Raw genomic sequence first — 21,929 nt, forward strand, 5'->3', positions numbered from 1 at the left:
AGAAAGGAAAATTGCCACTAACAGACCAGGACCCCCAGCTTTGAAAGGGTTAAGCAGATCTGCCCATAAAGGGGAAAAAAATTGTTCTTCATTTGCCTTCATTAAAGACTAATTTTAGGTCTTTGGGTAATTAAATGAACACATTGTTTATGCTCCATGCACTTTCGGCCCTGAGTCTTGGAAAACACATGAAATTTCCAAGAATTAAAGTTTCCATTAACACAAGTGCCAAAATAAGGAGGATTGACTTGTGGGAGAAAGCACATTTGTCTCTTCTGGCTTCTTTTCAAAAGCTATAGAAAGATATTTACTGTATAATCTTTCTTGTGCGCAATTGCTCTGTTTTATCATCCAGACAATCTGGAGAAGTTGCAACATTTCAGAAAGCAACCAATTACCGAGGACCAAAGACTGTTCTGGTGCTGAAGTGCTGACAGCGGTCCCTGTTTGGGGTAAAATTTCTTCATTGAAAAAGACTGCTGATGGTTCCATTTTGTCTATTTTTCTTTCTGTTTCTTTGGTTGTTGTTTTGGGTGTGTGTGTGTGTGTGTGTGTGTGCGTGTGTGTGTGTGTGTGTGTGTATGTGTGTGTGCGCGCGCGCGCGCGCCTGTGATTCTTTAAGAACTGGCTTTAGCTTGTGAAGAAACAGTCTACTATGGTGGCTTTCGTTCCGTCTTCCACCTGTACCGTTCCTTCTAGATGGAAATATAAGGTAAATAAATGTGTGCGCATACAGCTTGAACACCTCGGAAGAATATTTCCTGATCCTTATATCTGGTTTTATTCATTCTGAAGTAGCCCAGTGATCTAACCAGTTTACAAAATAAAATAAAATAAAAAAATCTTTTTACGTCAGTGAACTTGGACAGAGCGCCTTTTAAAGACTTGTGTTTCCCGCTGGAGGCAGGGGGTCGCCGCTACTGGAAAAAGAGCTGGCTCTACGGGTCCCGCCCTCCCGGGTGGTCCCTCCCCCTGGCCCGCTCCCTACCTCCAGGGGACTCGCCTTCTCCCCTACTCCCACCCCCCTACCCGGTCCCCATCTCTGCGACAATCGTGGCCTCTGAGGTCTTCTGGCGCGCGTCAAAGCCCTAACTGGAAGGCTGATTTGTGGAGTATCACCATCAGGCTCCTCTCGCGCCAGCGCTCCTCCGCCCACTGCAGCGGCCGAGGGAGTTGAGCTGAGCCCGGGGGAGGGTAAGATCAACACCCACCTCCCCTTCCTCCCGACCTCCCGGCGTTTGATTCAATTGCACCTTTTATTATTTTAACTCTTCTCGGGAGGACAAGCATCCCACGGATCGGTCCCTGCGGCATGGGCAGCCCTGCTCCCGCGCGCCGGGAGCGAGGAACCTGCCCGAGTTCGGTCAGCGCGTGCGGGGAGGTTGAGCAGCGCTGTCTGCTGCTGCGGCGAGTCTGTAAGTTCAACTCTCCTCTCGGGGACGGGAGGGGGAGACCTCCGCATCCCCGCAAATGATTTAAAATGCAGAACGCAGCAGAGGCTTCCCGTGCAGCTTGGACTTTTCGGAGCACACTCCCTGTAACTCTAATCGCAGCCCTCACGCTGTTGTCCGGGGTTACCTTGTATGTTTGACCCCTTCGTTGTAAGGAAGTTTTCAATATAGCATGAATTCCGTGGAAAGTTTTTGGCTGTTTTAAAAAATGCATCTTGAAATTTCTTCAACTTTAAGATAATTCCTCAAAATATTCAAGTTCTATAGCACGTCTCTTATTATTCTATCAGATTACATTTAGCGTGCTATTCATCGTGCGCAAGAAGCCGTGGCCTTTTCTTTGCCTGCTTCTAAAAAACAAAGAAGGAAGAATTTCCCTTCTTTACTTTAAACCTTGCTAACTCATCTAAATACTTTAACAAGTAGATCTTGTACCCAGCTGCTTTTAATTTTTGTCTTTGACGCCCGGTGAATATTTCCTTGCATTCATCTACAGACGCTGTTAATCGCAGAGAATTATCTTTAAGCCTGCTATTTACAAGTAGGCTCCGGATTTTGTTTAACTAAGGCGATGCCCATATATATTCAGAGAACAAATCTTTTGATTCAGACCAAAGTTTTCTCTGGGATCCCAGAACTCCAAGCACAAGCTAGATTCGTATTTGTATTATTAAAAATCATGCCTTTAGTCGCACATATCCCTTTTGCATGTATACACATATCCCTGAATACAAGGACTAACGACGTAATAAAATGAAAATTTAAAAAAAAATCTTAATCAACGTTTCCCTCGTGCAGGAGGACAGGCTGGAGGGAAGGAGAGGCAGGTGAAAGGCAGGTGGATAGTCTGGGTATGGTGACAGGACGATGTTGGCCAGAAAGAGCATCATCCCGGAGGAGTATGTGTTGGCGCGCATCGCCGCGGAGAATCTGCGCAAGCCGCGCATCCGCGACCGCCTCCCGAAAGCCCGCTTCATCGCTAAGAGCGGGGCCTGCAACCTGGCGCACAAGAATATCCGTGAGCAAGGGCGCTTCCTGCAGGACATCTTCACCACCTTGGTAGACCTGAAATGGCGCCACACGCTGGTCATCTTTACAATGTCCTTCCTCTGCAGTTGGCTGCTCTTCGCTATCATGTGGTGGTTGGTGGCTTTTGCCCATGGGGACATCTACGCTTACATGGAGAAGAGTGGAATGGAGAAAAGTGGTTTGGAGTCTGCTGTGTGTGTGACTAACGTCAGGTAAGAATGCAGTGGGATGAGGCAGGAGTTTGTAAGCTGTACAGAAAGAAAAAAATAAAGAAGTAAAAATGCCCTTTCTCTATCATTCTCTCATTTGTTGAAAATGAAATAGTTTGTTTTAGACCCTTCAGAAAGAAAACAAAATAAAGAAAAAAACTAACACATTAAAAATACATGATTGTAGCTTATGTATAAAGAGTCTCTGAAAATGGGCTAACCTTGAAAATATTATATTAGTTATTTAAAAACTGTTTTAGATCAAAGGATTTCTTACTCCAAAAGCATGCATTTCATTTTCAGTATAAACAAGCTACTGTCCATAGTTTCAAGGTCCACAAGTTAATCTCCATCAACCAAAAGTAATGTGCAAATGTAAGTAGTGTCTTTCCATGACTTTTCTTATTCGTAACATTTTCAGAAATTAAGAGGAAGCACTGGGGAAAAGGAAGAAATATCTTAAAATTTAAAATATGCTAAAAATAAAATAAATATTTTTTATTTATTTTATTCTTTATCAAGATTATCTTAAAATAGGTAATTGCTTGTATTGGATTCATAAATTAAAAGGTATTCTAAGATTCAGGACTAGAAAATACTAAATTTTAATGGAAATTGGTCCAAATTTTTTATGGAAGGAATTACATAAGAACAATTTAGTATTTCAGTCCTTTTTCAAAGCTCTAATAGAACAGACACAAGACAGTTCTTAAATTACCTCGCTTTGACTTCTTCTTATAAGTATTTCAAAGTCAGGTAGAGTACATTTAATATTCAAGGTTCTCCTCTCTTACTTTCACATGGTTGAAAACCATTTAGTTTGAGTGATTTTTTTCTTGATTTATTTTATTGGAAGATGAAAATACATAATTCATAGTGATGCAAAAAGTGTTCCCTCTAAACTGAAATATAATAATACTGCAAAAATTTTTAGAACATTTTCTGAATAATGTTCCAAATTCACATAATACACAAAGCAAAGACACTTGAACAAGTACCATACTGCCAAGAAACTATAAAGAATGAGATCTTTAGTGACCCTGAAATCTTATGAAACTAGTATACTACTCCAAGAAGCAAAGCCCCAGACTATGGACGGACATTGTCCCTTCTTCCATTTGTTAATTAGCTGCAGTGTCAGCCATTTAAAGAGAAATGCAGCATTAGCTTTGAGATTGCACTTCACAGATTTCATCTCAGATTTTGAGGAGGGAACACTGTATTGAATTGATCCTCTGCTTTTACCATTGTGTAGGTATTATTTTCTTTTCTCAGACTTGTCACAAACTTTTGCCTCAAAGAAAATATGGGTGAAAAACAGGTAATCATCAGTACACTAGATGTAAAGGACACAAAATTTTGTGTTCAACAGGTATTTGAAGATGAAATACCATCTGTAATATTGCATCTCTCTTTAAGAAACTTATTGGCACTGATATTGGTGAATCATTTCATATCAAAATGAATTTGATAAATATGAAGTAGGAACTAAATAAAAGAAATAATGATAAACCTTGAAAATATATGACAGATTTTACTCCCAAGAAAAACATATTATCTTTTTCTATGAAAAAGATGTAATTTAGTAATCTTTAAAAAGAAATATTATCAAAAGAACTATCATTAAAAGAATTTTACAGAGTGCACTGATTATTAAAACTGTTCTCTACTGCATTCTAATTTTCAAATAAGTTGTTCTGAAGAATGTTCATTTTCTTGGTGCATTCCTGTTGGTGTGAACTATGAGAAACGTGTCAAAAAATTCAATAGAGCAAAGTTAATTTTATCAACCTAACAAGGTTTGCATTTTAAATGACATTTCTTACTTTAAATTATTTGGCTTTTTTAAACATTCAAGATGTTTTAAATTTTGAACACCTTAGAAGGAAATTAGTTGTTATCTTAGCAGTTTTTCCACTTGAATTATTTGACATCGTTTCTGTTACTGTAACATTCTGATGTTCTGTAACATTCTGATGTTAATGTTGTTACTATTTATGCTTTCACCTAAACAGTTTAATCATAACTAACCATACATTAAATTTTATTTCACTAAAAATAGAAAAATATTTACTCTCTCCTGCATGGAACTTAAAAGATGACTAATAATAATTTTAATTGTTTGAATTTCCTTTCCTTTCATAAGTTCAGTGTTCAGCCATATCATCAAAATTCAAACTTTTTTCAATGGATATTCACCAGTATTTCTAAACACCATTTGACCATTCTCATTTTAGGATTACCCACTTTCTTCTTCATGTAGATGACTTTCTAATGAGTCTAAAATAGAAAATTTATTTTCTTTATTATTATTATTCAGTCTAACTCTCTCTGTAGAGAACAAAGAAGCAACCAACTGCTTTCATCTCTTGGGACTGTTTAGCATAACAGATGTCCACAAAAGATTGCGTCTTGTACCATACATTTGTTTAAAATTAATTTTTTTTATAAAATAAACAATAAGAAAACAAGGTCCATGAATAATTTGTATTAAAATAGGACATTTAGGGATATTCATCATTAGACTGCTTCCTGCAGCATGGACCATTGTTAATAATCAATATTGTATCCACACCTCTCCTCTGGGGTCCATTTCTATTCTTTGCCATATTTTTGGACTACACTGTATATCTTGTGGTATGTCGCTAGTGCAATAGACAATTATTATAGCTTTCAATGAATCCTCTTAGAAACAATGAAGAAAAAAAGAGCAAATTTCACACTCCATTTAAAAGCTAATCAATTTCTGTATAATTGCTTACCTCTCCTGGTTTCCTGCCAAAATACACAGTGTATACGAAGTACTCAAACCTTTTGCTCATTCACTGTGCTTGGCATTGATAGATAATACCTTGACAGATGGCTGATGTATGGCTAGTCTTCTATTAAAATTAGAAAAGTTTAAAGTTGGGGTAGGTTGCAAAAATAGGACTGTTGTTCCTATGAAGAGGTCATGGCAATCTTGGATATGTAGTGAATAAATTAATAATAACTAAATATGGTGCTTCTCAATGGGGGAAAGGGGTTGGTAAATAAATCAGAATCACCTGAGAGCTTTTCTGTCTTACTCAGGTCTATGCTGAGCCTGTCAAATCCACGTCTATTCACTAGGATGTGGAGGAAATGAACAATTTGAAAAAGCTCCTCAAGGAAATTCTGACACTTGTTGGCGTCTTCCTTTTTCTCCTTTCAGAACACTGGGCCAGAATTGAGAGGATTCAAGTTTGCATTGATCACATAATCTTCACATAGTCATTTACTAACCTCAGCCTCAAATTCTTCCTTTAATACCTTCAATATTCCCTAGATCACTTCCAGAGATAGCCAATAAAGAACAGTTTTCTTTTAAAGTAGGGAAATGTTTTCTATTTTTTAAAAAATGCTAGTATTTTGGAAAATACTTTGTGTGGCTTCTCTATATAAGGTACACAATATGTTTTCTCTATATAAGGTACACAATATGTGTTAGCTTATAATTATGATTTTAAGGGTTATAAATAATAAAAAGTTTAGTTATTACTTGTTACCTTCCATATGACTCAAGTCTCTCTTAAACATGGATATGCAATAAATAATAAACTTCTGCTGGGCATGGTACACATGCCTATAATCCTAGTGGCTGGGAGGCTGAGTCAGGAGGATTGCAAGTTCAAAGCCAGCCTCAGCAACCTAGCAAGTCCTTAAGAAACTTAGTAAGACTCTGTCTCAAAATAAAAGATAAAAAGGGCTAGGGATGTGGCTTAGTGGATAAGCACCCCTCAGTTTAATCCTTGGTACCAAAAACAAAAACAAAAAAAACTTCTACCTGGTAGAAAGTTTCATCAAGCAAATTAAACTTTTTTGATAGTAAAGCATTTCACAAAGTAAAATATGCCTATAATATAATCGATATTTATTGTATATATTTATTGTATTAATGCTTTCACACAGGCACATGTCCTAGACAACAGAAGTATAGAGGTAGATGCATAAATAGATGCAAGAGAGATATGAGAGACAGAGAGAGAGAGAGAGAGAGAGAGAGAGAGAGAGAGAGAGAGAGAGAGCAGTCTTGTTTTTAAAATTAAGCATTTGACAAGTAAAGATGGCTACTCTTTCTAAAAACTTTTAATAGCCTTTAGGGTCTAAAAAAAAAAAATGTTCAGGTTGGGATATTATTCAAACTTTGACCTGATGGCATTTTCTTCCGATATCATCCCTTGCAGGTCATTCACCTCTGCTTTTCTCTTCTCCATTGAGGTTCAAGTGACAATTGGATTTGGAGGGAGGATGATGACAGAGGAATGTCCTCTGGCCATCACCGTTTTGATTCTCCAAAACATTGTGGGTTTGATCATCAATGCCGTCATGTTAGGCTGCATTTTCATGAAGACAGCTCAGGCTCACAGAAGGGCAGAGACTTTGATTTTCAGCCGCCATGCTGTGATTGCTGTCCGAAATGGTAAGCTGTGCTTCATGTTCCGAGTGGGCGACCTGAGGAAGAGCATGATCATTAGTGCCTCAGTGCGCATCCAGGTGGTCAAGAAAACGACTACACCTGAAGGGGAGGTGGTACCCATTCACCAACTGGACATACCTGTTGATAACCCCATCGAGAGTAATAACATCTTCCTGGTGGCCCCTTTGATCATCTGCCATGTGATTGATAAGCGCAGTCCCCTGTATGATATCTCAGCAACTGACCTTGTCAACCAGGACCTGGAGGTCATTGTTATTCTGGAAGGAGTGGTGGAAACGACCGGCATCACCACGCAAGCGCGAACCTCCTACATCGCAGAGGAGATCCAGTGGGGCCACCGCTTTGTGTCCATTGTGACCGAAGAGGAAGGAGTGTATTCTGTGGATTACTCCAAGTTTGGCAACACTGTTAAGGTGGCAGCTCCACGGTGCAGTGCCCGGGAACTGGATGAGAAGCCTTCCATCCTCATCCAGACCCTCCAAAAGAGTGAACTGTCCCATCAAAACTCTCTGAGGAAGCGCAATTCCATGAGGAGAAACAATTCCATGAGAAGGAGCAACTCCATTCGAAGGAACAATTCTTCCCTCATTGTGCCAAAGGTGCAGTTTATGACTCCAGAAGGAAATCAGAACACATCGGAATCATGACAGCAGGGCAACCTCATGACAGGAGTTTTACTGTGAGTGGCGGATGCCCTGTCACACTAAACCAGAGCTATAGCACAATGACGTGGCTTACGTTTTAATGCACTAAAAGATTTTCTTATTCAAGAAATTGCACTTTCTGTATTAATAAACAACACAACACAGAGGACTTGTGGCTTACACTGTTTCACACATGCAGAATCTGCAGCAGTAGACTCAAGTTATGCACAGAAAGTGGTCTGCCCTCATTTCTCTTGGTATGAAACACAAGAACTCTGTTAATAGTTATGGACCTTAAATATAAAATTTGGCCAAGGAATGAGTCTGTTTGAAATGCTTAGTTGGTGAAAACAAATGTCTCTGTTTCTATTGTTCGCTCTGGGAATGTAAATGAAATAGGAGGGGGAAAAAAACAAAATCATGTTAAATACCATTTGTATTCTAATGTTCTCCTTTCTTCATGATACTGTATCTGGTAAGAAACCTAAAGCAAGTTTCCTAGGTCTCTATGTCTATGAGCAATCCAGGTCTTCAAAATGACTCCGGGAGATTTCCTGATTCTCCTGAAGGCCTGTTGGGAAGAACTGGGCAAGGAATCTGAGGAAAAGCTGACTCCTGTCTCAAGTAGGACTGGATTTCCAAATAGTGACAGTCATTTCCTTCAGCTTCTCACTTCTTACCAGACCCCCCCCCCACAGAAAAATACTGTATTGAATATTTTATTAAAATATTTTCCTTGTACTCTCTGTAGTTTTGTATTCCTCTTTCACAAAATCACCTCAAAAAAAGCATTTTCAGAGGATAGAAAGATGTCTTAATAATAATGACACTCTCCTGAGATTCTTTTCTTGGAGTTCTTGCTCCAAGAGAACTGTGGTTTTTGTTGGGTTTTATATCATTTTGAGTTTTAAAATGTTCTCTTGGTTTTTCTTTCTGAGCCTGACATGGAAATCCTGTAAGGTATTTTTCTTTGAATCTCCCACCTTAGATCTAAAACAATACTTCCTTTCCAGCAATATCTGAATTCAGGTCTGGTGTACATAGATTTACCACAATCTCATTTGTTAAAAAAGAAGATTTTCTATCAAAGTTTGCCTTCTTCATCCTTAGTCTATCTCATTCGATAAAGTGAGATTTTCTATGGAAGCTTGATATGATCATCCTTAACTCCTGCTTCTTCATGGAAGGATTGAAAGAGAAAAGTACTAGGTTAATAAGATATGTATGATTTAGTCTTGTAACTCATGTAGCTGTATCTGAAAGCTGAGCTATTATGTAGGCTTTTACACAGAGTTTTGAGTTGAAATTATTTCATTTCATTTATGAATATGGAACCAGACAGGTAATCATGAGTATGTCCAAATTCTGTCTTAAACAAAAGACTTGAGATTCTAACCAGGTGAATGGGAAACATTTATCAGAGTATTCACCTGATCATACCTGAAAAAGTTCTGTTAACTAAATCTATAGGCCAAACATACTTGAAACTCTGCTAGGATACCTAAAAGCATTTGAATTTGTTTGTGTGTAAAACCCAATGCTTCATTTCTACTCACGAAACTGTGCCCTCTCCCTGTCTTTCTCCTAATCACTCAGGCCAACACTTAAGAGTCACATTGGACACCTTGTATACCCTTCATTAGCAAATCTTAGCTCTGCTTTCAATATATTTTCAGAATAGATCAATGCCATCTACCACTTCCTTCTTGGTCCAAGCAGGGTTACTTATGCCCCAGTATATAATATGAATTCAGCTATATCATTCTTAGAATATTGAAAGAGTTCCATATAAGTTGCTAAAGAACATCTATTTCAAAAAGATCCAGACCTATCGCCACAAAAGAAGTGGCTATCAGACTTCCTAGCAATTCTGGAACAGACACAAGTGCTGCCTCCCCATCCCCTGGTGGCTGAGCAGATCTAGAAAGCAGCTGTCGCACTAGCAATAAGAATGCATGGTACCCATCCACTCCTCAGCAGCAGCCCAACCACATAAGGTGATCCCACGGCAGGGCAGGAAATATTGGACATTGTCAATGGGGCTGAGATGTAAGATTCCTGAATCCAGGTGGTAGAGAATGTCCTGGCATCAGGGCCAAAGCCAGCTGTGGAATATGGGCAGTCCCCACCCTTGGTGCCAGTGGGGCACCAAGAACCTGGTGACCATCAGCCTAATGCAAAAGTCAATAGAAAGGTTTAATGGGACTCCCTAGGTCAAGTCATGACTCACATGGGGACAGAATTTAGGTAGTGATAGTCACATTCAACAAGATCACATCACCAACTTCTAAAAATCCACAAATATTTTAGAAACTTAAAATAATATTATAGCCTATTTTTGGTAAATTATGTTTATTTCACTAGGTAAATGATTTGAGAACTATATAATTTAGTTTTAGAAAATGAGAAGACCATCTATGTGCATGTTTCTCTCTATATATATGTAAGTATGCACACACATTTGGTTTTATATATGATTGTTACTTATATGTTGAATTTAAATGTAACTTTGTATTCCATATTTAATTTCTCTTCTTTCACCACAGTCTTCTCACTGTAGCCACAATAGTCTTTTAAATCACAAATCCCATTATACCATGCCTTTTCTTTAAACTATGGTTTTTCGTTCTTCACAAATGAAAACCAAAATCCTTACCTCCGCCAACAGTGACTGCATTTTATTGTAACCCCCACTCCCCTTTTCTCCTAGTCATTCCCACACTTTACCACAGTGGAGCTTTTGATCCTTGAAGTAGAAACAGAAGTACTTCTCCTGTATCATAGATTTGCTTCTACCTGGGGCATTTCTCCCAGAAAACCCCAAGATTCTCTCCTGTCATCATTTAGGTCTCTGATCTAGTGTCATTTTATGTGGCAATATAGTATAGTGGTTAAGAAAATAGACTCTATAGGTTTAAATTTAAATCTTGACATTTAGCATCTGTGAGACCTTGACAAAATTAATGTCCTTGTGCCTCTGTCTCCCCATATATAAAAACAAAATGATAATAGTATCTACCTCACAAGTTATTGTGATGATTAAGTGAATTGGCATGTATCAAGGGCTTTAAAGAGTTTAATTCATTCTTCCAGGGCATATTCTTGAAATAAAGGACTGCCTAGAAATAAATTGTTTTCTTATTAAATGACTAATTCATTACATTTAATCTCTAGGACAGAGATAAAAGGCCTTTGTAACATGAATCTGATCTAAACTCTGTAGCAGAGGCTATAACTGCCCGCTCTCAGTTTCTTTTCCTAATTCTTTGACACCTGGCACTTGCCTCTTTCCAAATATTGTCATGTGTGACATACTACACCGTATAGAGGAAAACATTTTGCATACAGAGGAGATTTCTGGCTCCACATGTCTATCATTTATTTATTCACTTAGTGATATGTATGAAACATCTGCCTTGTCTCACATTGACCATCTGGCAAAAACAGCCAGGCGTGTTTATTCTCTTGAAGGAGGATCAGAAATTGATATAGCCAAGGGCTGGGCTGATTCTACACCCAAGTAAGCAGAGATAGAAAGGACTGGGTGAGCAAAGCTGTATTACATGCCAGAATAGAAGAAAAGTCATTTAAATCTCAAAATCCAAATCAAAACCTACCCTTGGTTTCTGAGCAGGCATGAGAAGATGGTAGGTGTTGGGAACAGAACTATTGTGCAGTTGGCTTTGCTGAGAGCTGGGTAAGAAAATAGAACATGACTCTCCTTTGAACTGTCACCTTTCCCTGTCCTAGTTTGTCCCAATCCCACAGATCTAGTACACAATTCCCTGTTATTTGCCACTTAGCTCAAGACTCTCTGGGAGGGAAAATCCTGTTACCCATGCCCACAGATATTTCTAAACATCCCTGGCCAAGTGTTCTGACACATGCATGTGTCTCAGAACCCATGATGTCCCAGTGACTTAAGGAAATGCCCTTAGTTCTCAAAGAAAGTCTAACTCCCAGAGAAGAAGTTGTCCACTTAGTGACATGAGACAGCATTTTCTCCCTCCAATAGTTGGAATTATGCTGCTGTTGTTAAATGACTTGCAAGGGTTCATGGAGCAAAAATTTCCTCTTTGACAATAAATCATTCATAGATAAAGAAGGAAGAATGAAAAGATATCTACATCTCCCAGGGCTCCCACCCCCAAATTTTGTTATTTTGAGCCTGTAGAAGGTAGAGGCCGATCCGAAATTTGTGTCTCCAAGGACCAGTGCACTAAAGTAATCACAACAAATCCTACAGGCTGTTGAGGAGGAAACTCAAGGGCCATGCTCTTCCCATGATCTTTATACACAATTCTCGTCAATGGTAATGGGAATTTCCCCACAGACCTAGGAAGGATGTGACTCCAATTACACCCTTGATAATTTACCGCACGGATGCAAGTTCAAGTTCATGAAGACCTTAATCAGCTTTTAACCTCGGATCAAAATATCACACTGAAGTCCCAAATTCATTTCAGACTATTTACTTCTTCATTATTACACATTTTCAAGAGGTGTCCCTGTTCTCACGAGGACTTTCTTGGCTGTACTGAATGTGAGCCCTCCCTCCACTCCAATGCTCTCTCGAGGAGCTGAAATAAAATTATTGCATTACAAAGTGTGGGAGGGGAGTTAATTACTTGAAAAAAAAATTAGGGCTGAATTTCCAAGTGCTACTGAGTTGCCTCAGGATGTATAACAAAGTGAAGGATAAAATTATCTCTAAAGTTGAAGATCCCCTTCTCACTGAAACAGTACAGATTGTCAAATTAATTAGTTTCAAAAGCCTTCAGTTATTTGCCACTGACTGTTGGGAAAAGTCCATACTCTAAGAATGATAGCCAATGATAGTCTTATGGCTTAATTCCAACACATCTCTGCAGCTTCATTTTCTAACCCTACCCCCAATACTTTACAATGTGTCAAGTTCCTTGAATGCTTCATTAACAGTCAGTCTCTTATTCAATTCTGCAAATTTGGGGGGTTGAAATTCTTCACTTTCTTATACCAAAATTACACTTTTCCAAACCTTTCTGACATTTCCCACATGAATCATCCCTTCTTCTTCCTCATATCATGTGCCTCTGTGTATTCATTATTTCATAATAACTGGTTTTATATAATTTTCTGATACCATATACATATCTCCGCACTAGATTATCTTTTCTCCAAACTGCTAATCACAGTGCTTGCATAAAATAGATGATATTAGAAGCCTGATAGTTGTCCCCCTCAAATCCATTCTTCCCTTTCTTCATAGCAATAGCATGTTAGCTGGACATGTGATCATTTAGCTAGAGACTATACATTCCCCAATCACTGTGTTAGTCATGGCCATGTGCCCCATTGGGTTGAACAGCAGCCAATGGACTGCCTCCAGTTTCTGATTTTAAAACCCCTGAGCTTGTGTGTCTATACCTGATTCCCCTCCCCATGGACTGATCACATATGTGATAGAGATCCAGGTTTGACCAAGCTGACAAAGACAAAAATCTCTAGAGCCAAAAGATGGAAGCAACCTTGCATACCAAGTAACTTTGTGCAATAGAGCTGCATCAGAACTGCCTATATCTAGACAGTTATCTGAAAGAGAAATAAACATCTATTTGATTTTAGGTATTTGGGGGGGGAGAGGAGGATTTTTTATCATTTATTCACATTGTTTTACTATAGTATAGTTTAGACTTTATCCTGAATAATACAATGCTAAATTGGATCAAATGGAAATGTAAGTCTGAGTGGCAGAAAATATCTGCAATTTTCTTACACTACAAAAGACTCATATCTATAATTTTTAAAGAACTCTTACAAATCAATAAAAAATGCAAGCAACCAAATAAAAAATAATTGACAAACAACATGAAAAATATATCAGAAAGGAGAAAACCCCAAAAGCCAACCCATTTATCAAAAGGTACTCAATTCTGCTAGTAATCCAAAAATATAAATTAAAACCACAATGTAATATCATTATACAGCAACCAGAATCATCAAAGTGACAAAAAAGAAAAATCAAGGCAAGGGTCGAAGAGGATGAAGAGAAACTAGAATTAAACATACCACAAATGGGAAAATCTATTGCCAAAACCACTTTGAAAAACTGTTGGGCTGAATCTTATAAACCAAAACACAAGAATTCCTATTACTTAGCAATTCTACCTTAATTTTATACTCAAAAGCCTTATATAAGAATGTTCATAATGACACTGTTATTATTGGCCCAAACTGGAAACAACCCAAATGTTTATCAATTGTAATTTATTTATACAAGGGGATACTACAAAGTGGTAAAATTGATAATTTGCAACTACTCACAAAATCTTTGCATCATTGCTATATCTCACACACAATACTGAACATTCAAAATATACTGTGTAAACCTTATTTTCTATCAGTATTCTCAATTGCCATTAAGGATGGGCATTAATCTGGTTGTGGCAATCAAAGAAACTGGAGCACACTGCACTGGTGACAACAACAGCTTGTTGGCTTTAATACCTAGTAGAATATTTGCAGAGGAAAGTGTTTTGTTTCTCTGAAATCATGAGATAAGGAAGTGTGTGGAGAGAAAAGAAGAAAAATAATTGGCTATAAATCGGTTGTTATGGAGGTGGGTGAATTAAACCGATCTCTCCATTTTTGTATTAGTTTGAAATTCTCTTTAGTGAAAGATTTAAAAAAGGAAAGAATGACATGAAAGACAGTTGGTTTTCATGGTGATTTGATAAAGAACTTCAGGGTCAGAAGCATTTCATTTTGAATAATAACACACATTTTATTCAAATGCTGGAAATTTTATTTAAATTTGGGAAGCTTCCTTGTTTATTGAACACGAGGTGCTTAGTTGTGCTTACTCTATTTACCATGCCAGCATTCCAGACTAAGCTTTCCACATGTGTTTCTCTGGACATTTCACAGATTTTGAAACACTTCCACAGTGACTGCAGCGTTCCCCATAATCTAGTTCCGTTCTTGAAATCAGCTTGTTCTTTCTTCCAAATCCAGAGTTAACACATTCAACTGCAAAGACCAAAAGCATGCCAGAAATCCTGCCCGATGGCAGCTTCACCTAAAATGGAAATACTGTAAGTGCAATGATGTCCCTGGTTTATTGTTTTGTTTTAAAGATTTAATGCCTATGTCAGATCAGGCCCCTTAGAGAAAGCCAAACTTTGGATCTGTCAAAAAAGTTTATCAGCGTCGGTCATTAAAGAACATAATTGTGACCAAATGTTACGAGACTTCAAAGACCATTGAATAAAACTTTAATTCAAATGCTATACTCAACTGTGGCTCTCCTCTGTTTCTCTCTTTCACGCTTGGTGACCCAAATCTGTGGGCGGGAAGCCCCACTGTCCTTCCCAGAAGCTGCAGGCTCCAGATCCTCGGTCACTTGCAAGGACAACTATTGCCTGTCCTCAGATTGGCACACGGCTACCGTGGCCCTGCAAAGTCCCTCCATCACTGTCAGCTTCTGTTATCCATTTCTGAACCTGGGCCACTTCCTGACCTTGGTCATGAAACCACTTGTCTAGCCACTGTATATCCTCTTTTGAGTGAATCTCTGTAAGAGTTCTCGGCTCTGATGCTTTCACCGGCAATTCTTATCTTCTTTATCTTTTCTAAAAGTTCCTCAGAATTTCTTTCCCACTGATAGAAACCTGTCCTGTTTACCAGGGCTGTAGTAGACTAATTCTAATTGTAAATTTTATTTAAAAAAAATATTTGGGGGTTATTTCAAAGGCATGGGGATCCGCTAATGGCATGGCTTATCGTTTGAGCTAGAAATCCTACTAATCCTCAGACTTGCTGTCAGTTTTACGGTTCTTTCATTCTAAACTGCTTAAGGTTTACATGTGGCTTATTGGCCTTCGCTATTACAGAGAAGAGTGATGTCAAAAAAGATTTGATAGCCCTTTTATCTCCTTCCCTGCTTTAAACTATTCAGTTTTGAAATACTTAACAGTGTTTGAGAAATGAGACTCGTGACTTGGGGGAGGACCTGGGGAGGGACTTTAGGGAAGGATGACCTGGGAGCAGCTGTTGACATCCTTAGTGGAAGACAGGGACAGTCTTCATTGTCTTCCTGCGTAGTCCCAGATTTGCGTTAGGAATCTTGGGGACAATCTAGAACAAATTCACTGACTGCCCCAGTATCATTGACCCCTCTCTGTTAAAGAGTCTATTTGTTTTCTGCCCTTTGGTTAATACTATTGCGAGGTGTCTCCAGGATACCTCTGCTATATAGCTAAAATAACAATAATGGTTGCAATTGGGGCAATAATAATTAAGCATTATAGAAGACAGTAATGTGTTCCAGACACTATGCTGATGATAGATTCTCACTAAATCTTCAGAATGACCAAATATGTAGATAGATAACAAGATAGTTTCTGAGAAATGTGCCCTTAAGTGATTTCAGTGTGTTCGAAACATCACAGAGCATACTTACATGAACCTCGATGGTATGATCAAACACTCAGCAGAACCTCTGGAGGCAATCAAGACACATGATAAACACAAGATGAGTTATCGCTGCCAGTGTAACACAGCAAACTTTAAAAAACAAGAAAAGTAGAAGGAGTACACTCTAAAATGTTAATTTTTAAAAAAGCATAGTATGGTAACATAGTCACTTATTATCATTATCACATATTGTGTACTATACATAATTACAAGTGCTGTACTTGTAGACAGATGGGGTGATGTGGTTGATTGATTGATTGAAGGCGTGAATGAGAAGTTGTTTAGGTGAGAATATGTGAAAAAACATAATTTGAATTTAAGCCTGTAGGACCAGAGGTCAGCAGGGGAAGGACAAGGAGAAGCACCAGTACTCCGAGGCAGGGCTTGCTAGAGGAAGGAGACCAAGGCCATATACTTGAGGCGAAGGGGAAGGGATTACACGTCTGCACTTCAACTCTAGAAGCAATGGGGATTGCCACTATCGTGTGTGTGTGTGTGTGTGTGTGTGTGAGAGAGAGAGAGAGAGACAGACAGACAGACAGACAGACAGAGAAAGCTGACTGTGGCAGCTGGTGGCAATGTGAAGAAGAGAACAGCAAACAGACATAGATTTAGTCTGTCTAAAGAAAATCAATGAGTAAAGGGAGGGAGATAAATCCAGAAAGTAGATTAGGATGATATTATAGAAGGTTTTGAATGTCAGGGGGAGGAATATGAATTTAATTTAGAAGGAAAGAGAAAGTTATTGAACTTTTTAAAGAAAGGTCATGGTTGTGGTTTCAGTCTTATGAAAATCATTTCAACAACAATATGTTAAATGGGTCAGAGAAAGGAAGATCCGAGTGGAAGAAACCGTACTGGCTTAGGCAAGAGGGGTTAGGGCTTGGACTAGAGTGATTAGAGTGTGGAAAAAGATGTGCAGGGCATTCTGCTGGAGGAAACCTATGGAGTTTGGAAACTGATTTATTGGGGAATAAAAACAAGGAACAACAAGGAGGCCGGGAGGAAAAGCAATCATAATTCCACAGTGGGTTTCTCCATCAAAAAGTCCAGGATGAGGACCAAGACCACGACGGAATAGAGAAATTTTGGTTTTCAATGTGTTAAGTGTGATTTCCAACAGAATTTTTATGGTGTTGAGTTAGAGCATGTGTGTGTGTGTGTGTGTGTGTGTGTGTGTGTGTGTGTGTGATTAACAACTCGGATGAAACTGCAGTAATGACCTGCTAGGGAAAAGAAGAGAAAGCGTGCCAAGTAAAGATGGGAAACAAATTTGTTAAACCTACAGAGGAGAGAAGAGGGATAAGTCGATGAAGACAATAGAGACATAATCAGAAAGGCAGGAAAAGAGCTTGGAAAACAGATCACAGAAGTACTAAGACCAGAACTCCCCCAAAGGCTGGGTGTGGTGGTGCACACCTGTAATCCCAACAGCTAGGGAGGCTGAGGCAAGAGGAGTGGAAATTCAAAGCCAGCCTCAACTCAATGAGGCCCTAAGCAAGACCCTATCTCAAAATATATATAAAAAAAAAGCTGGGGATGTTGCTCAATGGTTAAGCACCCCTGGGTTCAAGCCCCCAACTGCCCCCCCCAAATAAAGAAAGAAAGAACTCTTCAAAGGATGAAGAGTGATCAGTGGTATTCAAGTGACAAAGAACATTAGGAGAATGTCTCCTTACACCATTGTTATTTTCAAATCATTTTTCAAGTTAAATCAATATCCTTATCAGAGCCATTCTAGGTAGGCTTCTTCAGAAATCCAAATACAGGTAAGGACAAACTGCTGTCAAAGTTTTGGGAAATTTAATGTTAAATTGATTGGTTGTACCTTAGTAGACAAAGGAAGCTTGGTGCCTGTTGGGTGTTGAAGTCACTAAGCTTCCTTTGTCTACTAATGTAGACATAGTGTACATTAAGAGATGTACACTTAAGAGATTAAAACTCTGTTTCCACAGCATCTTCCAGTTTCTGGAGCCCCAATCTCCTTTTTGTCTGTGCTGATGTATAACTCATTTAATAAAGCCTAAACTTGGTGGCAGTATATACATGAAACAGATTGATTTTTCTTCGAGTCTTGTCCTAAGTACACTGTGTCAAACTTCCCCTCTTGGTTGAGAAGAAAAATTTCTTGACTCAGGTCACTTTTAAAAACTTTGTCCACTTAAAAATTTCAATCACATGTCAGAAAATTTCCACTCTGCAGTCACTGGAAAGGCTGTAGCCCAAAAGATTTGAAATGAATGGGTCGCCTGCTCTTTTCATTTTCCTCCCCTTTCCTCACCCTGGAGGAATGGCTTATTGCTACAACATCTTTTCCCTCTTCCTTTTAGACATTGTGGGTGTCAGGGAGACGAGAGGCAATGAGAGATGGTAGAAAATATCTTACACAACTTGAACCCAGTACGTTTTCATCTGGCGATAGTGGCCTCCACCGAAGCCATGCTCTTCACCCGCAAGACACGTTTGTTTATATTAGCATTGTTTTAGCATAATTATGACATTGCTAAGTAGATCCTTCCTACTCTCCATCATCTTTTGCAGTGGCCATGCCTTTACTGTCTCTGTACTAGTTAGCTATTGCTGTGCAACAAATTACCACAGTGCAATGGCTTAAAACAACACACATCTATTATCCCACGGGTTCGGGGGTTCAGAAATCCGGGCATGACTTAGCCACATCCTCCGCTTTAGGCGTTCTCATCGGGTTCAGATAAGTTTCAGCCATGGTCTTTCAGGAGGCCTAAAAAATTCTCATCTGAATACTTGGCTGAGAAAAGATTTGCTTCTGAGCTCCTGTGGTTTGGGGCAGGATGCACTTCCTTGAAACTTCCTAGCTGAGTTATAGCCAGAGGCTGCCCACAGTTCCTGGTTGCGTGGGTCTCCCTCTGTGCTGCTTGCTTCATCAGAGCCTGCAAACCAAGAAAGCAATGGGGAGTGTCATCTGCAAAGATGTCAAGTATGATCCTAGTAATGAAGTCCTGGAAGTGACACCCCATCACCTTTACCACATTTGATTCATTAGGAGAGGACTCTTCAGAGTGTGACTTCGAGGAAGATCACTGGAGATCGTCTGAGACCCAACTTGCAATAGTTTCCTTTGGGTAAGTCTGGATCACCCCATCTCCTGCCCAGTCCTCTGTCCTTCAGCATTTCTGCTCCTCCACTTGGAGCTTCAGAAGAACCAAGTCCTCTTCTGCATCCTGTAACCACCATAGACTATACATCTATGTATGTAGTAAGGGGTCGCTCCTATTTTCCCAGGCACACTATACTGCAATTTCTTCTCTCTGTTGTCACAATTAGTTCCAGCAAGGCTTATAACTTCAGACATCTCCGAGTGAAAAGCACAGACAGGCTAGACTTTATGTTCATACTGGCCTTAGAGATTCTAGGGGACACAGTGAAGTTTTGTCAAAAAGTGACCTCCTATTCCATCTGAAAGGAACTGAACATCCTATAAATTAATAAATATCCAATCAGCACACAAGATAGCAGTCCTCACATTTCCCAGGTACCCCAAACCTTCTTAGTGCTGAGTGTGGTGGTGCACACCTGTAATCCCAGCGGCTCGAGAGTCTGAGGCAGGAGAATCACAAGTTCAAAGCCAGCCTCAGCAACTTAGTGAGGCCCTAAGCAACTTAGCAAGATTCTGTCTCAAAATAAAAATAAATAAATAAATAAATAAATAAATAAATAAATAGGGCTGGAGATGTGGTTCAGTTGTTAAGTGCCCCTGGGTTCAATCCCTGGTGAAAAAAATATATATATCCAAACAAAACAACAACAAAAAAGCCTTAGCGATGCTCTTGGAGCTTGTCTCATTAGGAGTGGGAGAAACAACACCAGGTGAGTGAATGGTGGTACCTGACTATCACTCTGCTCTGTTTTCTTGTACTGGCACAGAAAATGCAGGAAGTTTTGCAGCTGAAGCAAATGATCAGAGATGATTATTTTGCTGTCTCTTATAAATGCTAGGGAGTTGGGAATAAAGAAGCTATAGGGTTGCCATTGCTCAATAGAACATGGGGATAAGCGGAACTCTTTGACCCCAGGGTTTTATCCTAATTGCTAATTCTGGGAAAATAGAAAAGTCCCTCCAAGTATTGTCTTATGCATGCAAGACTAAGAACAATAGGTGGGGATTTCCTCTAGCCCTCTCTGCATCATAACCTGTCATCCAGGACCCTTTGTCAATCCAAGTTCTGGTCCCATAGTCCCACTTTACTTTCATCCTACCATAAACCATCTTATTTGGCATTTTTTGGTCACTGTGCATTGTCCTTGTGAGATTTTAGGTTTTTCACTCTCATCTATTTCCTCTCTATCCTGTGTCTTCTCATGCTCCACAAGCAAGACAATCTCATCCTCCTCCAGAGTGTCAATTACTAGATTATGCTGAAATCTGAGCCACGTGTCCAGATTACATCTTCATTTCATTTCCCTATGTTTAAATGCCTACTAGGAGGGCAGGCATAGTAGAGACTCCTCAGAATGCTGGGTCATTCCTCACCTTCCAGAAATAAACTTCATATAGATTTTTTAGACTGTTAGCCTTAGAAGGAATCTCTGATACCATATAAGTCAACTCTGTTTTGCAGATGAGGATACTACAGGTAAGTTGTTTAGGAGAGGGCCAACCCAGTTGCCTGGCTCACTGTGGGCTGCTCTGTCTACTGTATGATACAATTTCTTTGGAAAAGGACAAAAATATGAAAACCACACCATGCTTATCACAATGACATCTATACACAGAAAGCCCAGTGAAAATCCTATCATACATGTGAGTGGCTACATTTATTTAAAACTTACTTGAAAGCCTGTCCTAACATTGCAGGTTTCAAATGAAGTGTATGTCTTTGTTTAATGAGCATTGAAATCAGACCTCTTAAGCAATGCTGAAGGAAAGTACTTGCTTCTCTTGTTACGATGTTTAGTGACCCATGATGGGGGCGAGAGGGCAATTAATTGAGTCTTCCAGAATTAGCAAAGAAGCTTTCCTATTGCATCTGCCAACAGCAAGACTCCATTTTAGCTCATAAGAACTTTGCATTAATTCGACATTTGGATGAGGTCCCAAGTCAGTTGCAATAAATCTTGATAACTACTGCTTGTTTCAAGCAAGAGCCAGGCAGTTTGTTTATTTTAAATGCTTGCTCCATGGGTTACTCCCCTGGGAAAATGACCTTGTTTTCATCTCAAGCCCCAGGGAAGCTTCTGATACTGTGGAATCTTGTTCTAGAATGTGTCTGGAAAGACAAAATTTGCAACTCATACTCAGCTAGCATCATTTCATTCACTTTGTTAACAAAGGCTTTTTTTTTTTTTAAGTAAAAGCAGGGGACTGGAAAATCTTGATCCTTCCTCATTTTCCCTATCCCTGGTAATCTGAAATCACAATCGAGAACCATTCCTTGTTCCCTAAATTACTTCAAAACCCCCTTACAGTAAAAGGAAGCTTAGGTGAGCCCATGGACCCTGAGTAAGTGAGAAGCAATGGGATCAAGTAGGCCCACTAAAAACAATGTGGGCGCAGGAGTAGGCAGAAATCTGGCGTGGGCTGATCTATGTAAATGTGGAGCCTCTTGTCGCACTGAAAGTCCTCTTCCTTCTTTTCCTCAGTCTCCAACATAGCAGCAAAGCAGGCCTTTTCTGGTGCAAACCTTTGGTTAGGAACCAGACCCCT

At 39.3% G+C, this 21,929-nt stretch overlaps 1 protein-coding gene across 1 annotated transcript; it reads left to right on the plus strand.

Moving 5' to 3' along the window:
* The first annotated feature begins 403 nt into the window (after nucleotides 1-403).
* On the plus strand, nucleotides 404-8,533 carry Kcnj8 (potassium inwardly rectifying channel subfamily J member 8). The gene is made up of 3 exons (XM_005328905.5): nucleotides 404-1,415; nucleotides 2,250-2,692; nucleotides 6,895-8,533. The coding sequence occupies exons 2-3, from the start codon at nucleotides 2,319-2,321 to the stop codon at nucleotides 7,793-7,795; spliced, it is 1,275 nt and encodes a 424-aa protein (XP_005328962.1). The 5' UTR covers nucleotides 404-1,415; nucleotides 2,250-2,318; the 3' UTR covers nucleotides 7,796-8,533.
* Nucleotides 8,534-21,929: the final 13,396 nt, after the last annotated feature.

This window comes from Ictidomys tridecemlineatus, chromosome 6 (genome assembly GCF_052094955.1).
Source record: "Ictidomys tridecemlineatus isolate mIctTri1 chromosome 6, mIctTri1.hap1, whole genome shotgun sequence".
NCBI lineage: Eukaryota > Metazoa > Chordata > Mammalia > Rodentia > Sciuridae > Ictidomys > Ictidomys tridecemlineatus.